General features: G+C 50.2%; 1 protein-coding gene across 4 annotated transcripts; it reads right to left on the bottom strand.

Moving 5' to 3' along the window:
* Hjv (hemojuvelin BMP co-receptor) lies at positions 1-3,722 on the bottom strand. 4 transcript variants are annotated; one of them, XM_055603796.1, is made up of 4 exons: positions 3,592-3,722; positions 2,516-2,562; positions 1,519-2,057; positions 1-1,195 (listed from the first exon to the last, which is right to left on the bottom strand). In XM_055603796.1, the coding sequence occupies exons 3-4, from the start codon at positions 1,834-1,836 to the stop codon at positions 581-583; spliced, it is 933 nt and encodes a 310-aa protein (XP_055459771.1). In that variant the 5' UTR covers positions 1,837-2,057; positions 2,516-2,562; positions 3,592-3,722; the 3' UTR covers positions 1-580. The 4 variants fall into 4 exon arrangements, with proteins under 4 accessions (XP_055459771.1, XP_055459769.1, XP_055459770.1 ...); XM_055603794.1 differs by having other exon boundaries at positions 2,361-2,562; positions 3,570-3,673; XM_055603795.1 differs by having other exon boundaries at positions 2,361-2,562; positions 3,592-3,610.
* Between the last annotated feature and the right edge of the window lie 6,617 nt (positions 3,723-10,339).

Below are 10,339 nucleotides of genomic sequence, written 5' to 3' on the forward strand. Positions count from 1 at the left end.
GACGGTATGGAGAAGTCGTAGCTTTAATGACAGATTAGTAAGGGGTGGGGATGGCAGTTTCTGTGTGGGTGCCAGGCTCCAAAAGCTGACTTCCTTTGCCTCAGAGCCAGACGATGGCCACTTCATTTCTGAACCAAAAACCTTTCCCTACTTGTTTTCTTCTCTTTCCACCTTTTAAAATAGCTAATTATGTCTTCCCTTTTTTAGCTCTTGCCCTTAAGAAATCTCAACCCTCTAATGTTTTGCTGGTCATCAGACTCTCACAATCTCTAGGCTTGTAGGAGTGATATCAGGTGTGTGCGGAGTGGAATCATCAGAGTGTCGCCAATGGGACTGGGAAAATCATGGTGAAGAGCCCATGCCAGGGTCCGGAATGCAAAACCCTGGCATTTGGTGACCATAGAACGACCATAGAATCCTTATTCTAGGGTGATTTCAGCCTTGAACTGGGGCCTCATCTGACTCTGGGTAAGGGTCATTGTCTCCTGTACCCACTGTTTCCTTCGGCACATCTCTGTGTTTCCTCACACCAGCCTCCATCCTCAAATGTTCCCAAGCTGGTCGGGAGTGGCTGGCCTGCTTACTGAATGCAAAGCCACAGAACAAAGAGACCAGAAAGAAGGCGGCTGGCGGGAGAGAGAGGCGGCGCCGCATCAGAGGGGAAAAGATGCAGTTTCTCTAAATCCGGCAAGAAGACTCGGGCATCGTCCAGAGCTGTCTGAGCTGCCACAGTAAAGTTGGGGTCGCCGGAGACCGAAACATCAAAGACGCAGGATTGGAAGTAGGCGTCTTCGACCGGAAGCCCTTCCTTGCACAGCCTCCGGGCTGTGTCGACGGCTATGGCTCCGCGGCGATTGCGCTCGGAGCGGGAGAGCCTCTGGCTGGGCGGGCATCCGCCCACGCACAGCTGCAGGTCCTGCTCGGCGGAGAAGGCCCGCGCCACGTCCTCCGCCACCCGGATGGAGAAGGAGAGCTGTCCAGCAGTCTGCCGGATGACGATGGTTGTTCCGATGTAGGCAGCTCGGATCTCCACGTGGCTCCCCGGGTTAGCCGTCCGGATGGACAAACTCGAGCCACCAGGCCGGTCGCCTCCGTTGACGGAGCCGTCTTCAAAGGCCGCGGGAAGGTTGTCCACCTCGGCCTGGTAGACTTTCTGGTCGATGCATTCCTGCATGTTTTTAAATATGATGGTGATCTGTGAGGACAAGAGGGGAAATAGCTCGTCAGGGCTCAGTGCGCATCCGAGCAAGCCGCGTACGTCGGCAGAGATCTGATCCCAGCAGAGACGGAAGTTTCCTCCTGGTCCTCAGTCGCCACCCCCAGCCTCCTCCTCAGCGTCACCTGCGCTTGCACGAAATTCCCATTAAGAGAATTCACGTTTGCAGCAGCAAACGTTTGGTGGGAGGAAGCCGCGCGGGGTGGAGAGGATATTCGGGAAAGACAAAGAGCCGGGAGCTGGGTGGGAACAGGGGGAGAGGACTTCAGAAGCGGGGCTGAGAGGAAAACCGAACCCCTGACCTTCCGGGTGGTGGTGGCGTTGGCTCCGGATGCCACGGGGGAGCTGGTGGCCTGGACGAAAAGGAAGTCGTTATCCAGCAGGGGCCAAGCTCCCTGGACGCGGCACGTGTGGAAATGGTGGTGGAAGCTGCGCACGTGGGGGTCCCCAAAGGAGGCGCAGTGCAGGAAGCCGGGGGCCCGGCCGTGCAGCCGGGAGAACCGAGCCTCGTAGTCGCAGGGGTCGGGGCTGAGGGGCGCCGGGCCGGCTCCGGGGAGGGCGGGGCCCCGAGCCGGGGGCGGCGCCGTGGGGCCCTGGCGGGAGCAGTTGTGCTGGATCATCAGGTCCTCGATGCCGTGCACGGCCGAGTGGAAGGCGAGGTCCCCGCGGCAGGTGCGGGCCGTGCGCCGAGTGCACAGCGCGTAGGAGCGCAGGGCGCGGCACAAGGCCCCCGGGGCCGGCCCGCCGCGGCCGCCCCCACGCGGGGTGCCCGGGGAGCCCCCTCCGCGCAGACTCAGGGTGTACTCCGCGTTGCAGCGCAGGATCTTGCACTGGGAGTGAGCTGGGGACGGCAGGGAGACGGGGACCCCACGCAGGGTCCATCCAAGTCCTCACCTAACGGCCAAATGCCAGCCCACCGTCCCTACCGCTCCGCGTGGGCGCCCTCCTCCAGCCCCCTCCTCCTCGCCTCCTTCCCTCCCCGTCTCCCTAGGGTCCAAGGACGCCACAGGACAGGCCTCTTTCAAGCTGGCCGGTGGCTGGGGCTCGGCTCCCAGCCCTCCGCGCTCACGCGTGCTCACGTGCCCACCCCTGCCAAGCAGCCTAACCTCCAGACATCGCCAACCCTTCCCTGGCCCTTCCTTACCCTGTCCACTGAGGAGCAGCAGGAGAGTGAGGGTGATTAGAGTTGGAGGGCTGCCGTGGGGGGACCCGGGGCCAGGGGGCTGGCCTCGATCCCCCATACCTATCCAGCCAGGTCCCCCCCAGGCGCCGGCTCTTCCCAGCTGATGAGGCTCCTACCTAATGAGTTTCCACAGGTAGTTCTGTGACTGGACGAAGAAATTTGGCTGGAAGTGGGCAAAGAGAAAAAGGCGGGTCAAGACGGTGGACAGAGACTCTGGAGAGACCAAGGCAAGGGCTGGACAGAGTGGAGTTTGGGAAGAAGGAGGCTTCCAGATGGCGAGGAGTGTGGCGCAGCTTCTGTGCCCTGCTCCTGTGGTCACCTTCAGGTCCCTTGTGCAATACCCGTAGGTGGGGGTGGAGGGAAGGCTGAGTGACCTCAGGCGGGCAGAGTCCGCTGTACTGCCCCATCCTGACTACCAAACGGCAGATGTATCCAAAATGAAGGCATCCCTGAGGAAAGCTAGGTGCTGATCACCTCAGACCAGGAGGGACCCCACCTGCCATTTCTTTGACTTCCTTGTGTTAGAAGGGCACAGGGGTAAACAGACAAATGCCACCTTTTCTAGAATGCCACCTTTCCAGTGACACAGAAGCCAGAGGGCTGACACCATGATCCCGCTCTCACAGGTTAGGGTACAAATCGAGCATTCAAATTAATATTTGCTTTTGCCTGGTCAATAGTTCGTATGTTTTTCCAGGCCTGGCTGAAGAGCAAGTCTGTGTTCCCTCTTGCAGGTCCAGACTCTCCTGGTCTTTTGAGGGGAACAGATACTGGGGAAGGTCTGTCTCCCTTTCTCTTGCCAAACCCCCCTCCTTAGAGCAAGTATATGAGTTGGGAAAGAGTCAGGCAGGAGATCTGAGGGGTCTTGGGGTAGGAGCTGGGCCTGTAATGAAATGTCAGGTGAGTGTTTCCCACACTCCAGGCCCTGGGGTTCAGCCCTATCACCAACCCTACCCCAAAAAGCCTTGGTGTGGTAAGGTGAATAGGAAAACAAGAGGGCCAGACAGAGGCAGCATTAAACTTCAAGTGGACGCGGTTTGGAAACCAAACAATGAGGCAAGAGGAAAAGTGAAGACTGGGGTACCTTGGTAAGGGGAGACCTTAGTTTTCAGAACAGATGTCTGCGATTTTATGAATTCCTGGCCTCGACCCAAAAGCTTATCAAAGTACCTGCAGTTTCATCTAGACTCACTGCTTCCGGAGGTCAAGCTTTCTCCAGCCACGGCCGCCTGTGCTGTTGCTCTCCTCCGGCCGGGGGTCCCCATCTCTTTCTCCATGTCTCTCCCCGTCCCCCAGACTGGCTGCAGTCTCACCGAGGTCAGAGAGCCAGAGAAGGTTTGGTGTGGGGGGAGGGGGCCGGACAGCTGAGAGGAGGAGGAGCCCACACTGAGTTGACAGTTTTAAAAATAGCTAAGTCCAAAATTCCAGGAACGCTGGTGGCGGTGGGGTGTGCGAGTGAAGGCAGTGGGGACGATAAACGGAATGAGAGTGGAAGACGGAACGTTGGGTACCGAGGGAGGGAGAAAGTGAAGAAAGGCGGCGGGCAGGCCCGTCCAGCCAGCCGCAGCCTGCGGATCTGCCTTCCCCGCCAGGCAGCCTCCAGCCTCCTCGGCCGTGCGCTCCCGGCCTCCAGGAACGCCCGCGGGGTGTGGGATGCCCCTCGTCTATTGCCCGCATCCTTGCCCCTGAGGACCCCGCTGCCAAGCAGAGGTGGCTGGCTTTGAAGAGCAGCAGCGAGTGTAGCTCGGAGACCCTCCCCCGTCCTTGCCGAGGATTTCAGGAGCTGGAAGTCCCAGCTGTCCAGAGCAGAAATCCGAGAGCGGGATTGTCTCGGAGGAGGGTTCACCCTGTCCGCTTGGGTCCCTGCAGCTGTCTCCCCATCTCCACCGTTTCCATTACGCTAGTCTGTGCGCCATTGCTCCTACACACACACACACACACACACACACACACACACACTCACACACTCACACACTCACACTCACACACACTCACACACACACACACACACACACACACTCACACACACACACACACTCACTCACACACACTCACACACACACACACACGTGCCCACAATTTTTTTTTTTAAATAAGTATTTTTAAGGAAAGCATTGTTGTTTTAAAACAGGGTTGTTCCATGTGTAGCCCTGGCTGGCCTAGAACTCATCACGTTGACCGGATGATTGAGACAATCACGCCAACGGCGCTGGGATTACAGGCAGGGCCCCTGTGCCCAACAGCGCAGAAGTGTTTTACAGGACTCGCCATCATCTTCAGCAGAGCTGGTGTTATTCTGGAGCCATTTTGTGTTGTGGGCTTCAGAAATAAACAAACAAACAAACAAACAAACAAATAAATAAGTGGAAGGCTGGAGAGATGGCTCAGAGGTTAGGAGCACTGGCTGTTCTTCCAAAGGTCGTGAGTTCAATTCTCAGCAACCATCCATAGTGAGATCTGGTGCCCTCTTCTGGCATGCAAACAGAACACAGAAATAAATTAAAAAAAAAAAAATTAATGGAAGCCGGGTATGGCATTGCATGCCTGTAATCCCAGCACTCCAGGAGGCAGAGGCAGGCTTATCTCCATGAGTTCAAGGCCAGCCTGGTCTACAAAGCGACCAAGGCTACACAGAGAGCACTTGTTTCAAAAAGCAACCCCCTCCCCAATAAATTAACGGAGGCTGGAGAGAAGGCTGCACATCTAGAGCAGAGGGTGCAGAGGGCCTGGGTTTGGTTCCCAGCAGCCATCAGCTGGCCTCAGAGGGTGCTTTTCTTCTGTCTCCTTGGGAACTGCTCACCCCCTCACATAAACACAGACTCTTATTCTTAAAATAAGTATTAATGGTGTTTGCTTGTTTTTGTTGTTGGTGGTTTTTTTTATTTTTGTGGGGTTTTTGTTGTTGTTGTTTTATTTTGTTTTGTCGTTTGCATTGTTTGAAACAGTCTCCCTATATAGCCTAGGCCGACCTGAAACTTGCAATCCTCCTGCTTCAACTTCCTGGATGCTGTAATCACAAATACTGGGGTTTTTGAGAACCATGATCTTTGGTGTGGGATAGAAATGCTGATTCCTGTTGGTGAAGTTAAATAAAAACTGTTAACTCTTAACTCTAAACCGCTCCAGGGATCAGATGCCCCCTACTGGTCTCCTCAGGCACTGCATGCGGATGCAGGCAAAACACCCATATATATATAAAATCTTTTAAGTTTAAAAGCAAATTTAAATTGTAAAGATAACTGTGTGTTCATGGCATCTTGTCTTTAAATATTCCTAATTTATCATGGAAAGACCCAAAAGCAGTGACACTTCAACTGTCTTAAGTATCAAGTTGCGATACAAAGTGTGATTTCCCACTCTAACAAACCAGAACTCTTTGGAGAATGGCTCATTTCCCCTGGGGACCAGGAATTATCCAAGAGAAGCAGGGAGCTCTAAAATCCTGTATCAAGATGGGCATGGTGGCACAGGCCTTTATTCCTGGCACTCAGAGGCGGAGGCAGATTGATCTCCATGAATGTCAGGCCAGCCTGGTCTACATAAGGAGTTGCAGGCTATCTAAGGCTACATGGTGAGATCCAGTCTCAAATCAAGCAAGCAAACAAACAAAATGTATCAAAAGGAACCAGGAGGGAACTAGAATGTCTTTTGCCTCTTGCGAAAGACAGAAGAAATTAAGTATGAAAAAATGGATACTGTATGTATTGTATTGACACACAACAGACTTTTTTTTTTATAATTAATTTAGTTTTATTTTATGTGCCTTAGTGTGAAGGTGTCAGATCCTTTGGAACTGAGGTTACAGACAGTTGTGAGCTGCCATGTGGGTGCTGGGAATTGAACTCTGGTCCATTAGGAAGGGCAGACAGTGCTCTTAACCACTGAACCATCTCTCCAGCCCCACAGCAAACATTTTAAAGCTAAATTCACAATTATACTTAAAAGTAAAAAGTGATTAGCCATTATTGTATTGGTCCAATTTGAAAGCTGCTGGTAAACGGAGAGAACCAAATAATTATACTGTTTTTGTTTTGTCTTAAATTTTGAGTTACTTTTATTTACATATTTGTGGGTGGAGGGGGAGGGGTGTGTGTGTGCCACCACACAGAACTGAAAGTCATAGGACAACTTGTAGGCCTGGTTCTCCTTCCACTGTGTGGGTCCAGGCTCTCACTGAGGTGAGGCTTGGTGGCAAGCACTATGGCCCCTGAGCGATCTCATCAGCCCTGTTTTGTTTTTCGTGTTTTGAAGGCAAGTTCCAAAGGTTAGCTTCCAACTCAAAACGTAGCCTAGAATGACCCCCTGCCTCCACCTCCCACCTGCTTGAGCTCTTGATGTGAGCCACCGTTCCTAGCTTTATCCTGTTTTACTTGTGGAAACCATATTTAAAATGATGGGGAAATTCTGGCAATACTCAGTAGATAAATGAAGATGGCCCATTGCATAGAGGCATCCACCTTTAATCCCAACACTTGGGAGTCTGGAGAGTTTCAGGTAGGCCCAGGCTACTAGATTCACAAATAGACTTCTGGAAAATCTAAGTATATATTTAAAATAACTCTTTTGGCCTGGTGTGATAGTACATGCCTTTAATCCCAGTGCTTGGGGAGGCAGAGATAGAGGGATTTCAGAGTTCGAGGCCAGCCTGGTCCATAGTGTGAGTCCAGGACAGCCAGGGCTACACAGAGAAACCCTGTATCAAAAAAACAAAAACAAAAACAAAATAATAATAACTATTCTGAGACTCTTTCTCAAAATAAATAAATAGAATACCGTAGCGTAATCATAATGCCAGCATTTTATTACTTCTTCTGCGTTAATGTATCTAGGCAATAAACAACAACAAACCATCACTAAAGCGAGAAAAACATGCTCTTCTGATTGTAGTTAGGTATACAACTCCACTTTGCCTTCCAAAAACAAAACAAAAGCTGGGTGTGACGGCACGTGACTATGAAGACCAGCAGGAGGCAAGAAGACCAGAGGTTCAAGGCCAGCCTGGGCTACAGGAGACCTTGTTCCAAAACAACAAAAACATTTCAGCCCACTGGGTGGCAGCAGTGTGCGCCTCTGATCTCAGCACACTGGAGGCAAAAGCAGACAAAGCTCGGGATTTGAGAAAAGCCAGGACTACGCGGAGATACCCTGTCTTAAAACCAACCAACCAACCAACCAACCAACCAACCAACCAACCAACCAACCAACAAAAACCGAAAAAAAACACTAAATAACCATTTCAGTCTGAATTTGATCAATTTCTTGTCTAGAACTATTTATTAATTTACAGTGTTAGGCCCAGCATGAGCCTAATTTTTAGAAGCAATGAAGAGAACTCAGGAGACCAGATCTCACCATTGCAAAATCGCAAGAGGTTTATTTTAACCATTGCGCAATGGGGTCACCCCGGCCGGTCAGCAAAGAGTGGCACCAGGAGACAAAGGCCTTTAGGTTTTTAAAAGACAAAGTGCAGGAATTTTGAAGTTGCAGTCTTGGCAATTTAGGATTGGATGAGGAAGCTATAAAGTAAGATAATTGATTAGTCTTAGGTGCTCAAGCTTGGCCAGTCCTGCCAAGTGTGGATGCAGCTGCAATTGAAGGTGGGGGTGGTTAGCTCATCCTTGAAAATCAGGGCTTCGGGCTTTTGGCTGGAGCTCAGGAGCTACTCAGAAGAAGGACTGAGGCCATCTGGGTTGTTTGCTAAGAAACACTATCTCGAAGACAAGGGTCTGGTCCTTCTTTTTGCTGAGTGAAAGTCATTGCTTGCTCGCTTTTTTATATCTGTCCTCACAGATAGGGTCACATTCCTCCATTCTCTGAAAAGGTACTAAGAGGCTTTAGCTTAACCTGGACCTAAAACTCAAAACTATAGGCTTTAGAAGACATACAGGTTACAAAGTTAGTCTGACCCTTTCAACAGGAGACTCAAGAACGCAAGACTCAGTTTGCGCTGAACCCCAGAGGCGCAAACTCAGCTTGTGAAGATCTCTTCCAGGACAAATAACCTGGTTCAATGGTAAACGGAAACAGCTGGAGAAGGAAACACAAGACTGGAAATGACACCAAAGGGCTGGGGATGGCGCCCGGTGCTAAGAATTGGCCTAGCGTGCCCAGAACCGGGCTTGCTGTTTGCTTCTCTGCCAAAAATCAAGCAGACAAACAAAGCAATTGAACAGGTGAAGGTGTTCAAACAAACTGACCTCAGCAGACCTCTGTGAAGAGAACCGTCAAAGAATGATGATTTGGACAGGAGGGTGGATTAAGATTCTAAATGGAAGGTAAACACAGAAACAGATTTCTGGCAAACTTAAGTACTTGCCATATGTCAAACAAACAAACAAACAAACAAACAAAAACTACTCCAGGGGCTGGAAAGATGGCTCAGTGGTTAAGAGCACTGGCTGCTCTTCCAGAGGACCAAGATTTGATTCCCAGCACCCACATGGCAGCTCGCAGCTGTCTGTAACGCTGGTCCTAGGGGATCCAACCGGCTTCTGAAGGCACTGCATGCCGGAGGGGCTCACACATACACGCAGGCAGAATGCCCACACACAGAAAAAGAAAAAGAAAGAAGGAAAGAATTTGCTGGGTCCAAGCATGGCGGTTCAGGTTGAAGGTTGTGAGCCGTACATCCTGCCCCAGCAACTACAGGGTGGCTCACAGCTGCCTGAAACTCCAGGTCTAGGGAATCTAGCCCCCTCACACAGATACACATATGCAGGCAAAGCACCGATGCACATAAAAACAAACAAAAATGTTTTTTTTTTAATTTAAAGTTAACATAGCTCAAGGTAGCACAGTAAGTAGGGATATAAGCGCACACATATTCCCCTTTTTATTTTTTTAAAACTTTCCATTTACGTACTTGATGGCGATTTATACTATCCTGTGGCTAGTAAGGGGATTTTAGTAGCATGGATAATATTTAAATGCCTTAAATTATTTGCTAGCTTAAGCAGAACCATTGTTAGCTTCAGCTGTGATGAGAATTCTGGGAAGAGCACGTAGGGTTATTTGACAACATCTAGTTTCAAAGGAGACATAACGGTATTTCCTGGAACCCCCAGGACCCGTGCCACGCCTGGGGCTGTGCGGTGTAGCAGTTAGGGAGAGCATGATGCAGCCTGTATTGAATTTCAGCACAGATCTACACACCTGACAGCAGAGAAGGTCCCAGGCATAGACAGCGGCAGGTCCAGATTGTCAAGCCAATGCCCACTCACCATTAATCACGCACAAAAAGCTTGGAATAATGTAAGATGATGCCTTATTAGAGAATAGGCTTTTGTGGGCCTTTTAAAGTTACCTCTCTTGCTAATGCCTGATTATATATCAGATCAAGGGCAAGTATAAAATTAAAACATAAACAAAGTCTGTTTGGCTAACAGTGGTTATTGTTTGTTGCAGTATATTTAATCCCCTTGTGAACCCCAAAATAGTGAACTGTAAAACCCTGTTTCTTTGGTGTGGTTGAGCCCTATCACACACCTTTAATCCAAGAGGTTTCTGAACATTGTATTTAATAAAGTTAAGCCTTGGTTAAGTGGCAGAGCTAGAAACCAGCTGACAGGGATTACAGAGCAGGAGGGACTTTGGGTTGAGGGGTATTTAAGACAGTGTGGAGAAGAAAGGGCGATTAGCTCATGCCCTGGCTTTAGCTTAGGCTTCAGCTCCTCAGCCCCTGGCTTTTGGGGCTTGAACTAGCAAGTCTTTGACTTTAGACTTATTTATTTATTTATTTATTTATTTTTTATTTTTATTTTTTTTGGGGGGGGGCTTTTTGCTCCTGGGCTGTCAGCTGAGCTAGTGAGCCTTTTGGGCTTTTTCCATCCTGACCTGAGCTGAGAAGGTAGGTTAGCTGGTTACTTTCTCTACCTCTCTGAGTGGCAGGTTTTTATCCCAGCATCTGGCTCCTGAGTCTTTACTGGTAAAATAGAACAGTT

Source organism: Psammomys obesus, unplaced genomic scaffold (genome assembly GCF_907164565.1).
Source record: "Psammomys obesus unplaced genomic scaffold, mPsaObe1.curated_primary_1811, whole genome shotgun sequence".
NCBI lineage: Eukaryota > Metazoa > Chordata > Mammalia > Rodentia > Muridae > Psammomys > Psammomys obesus.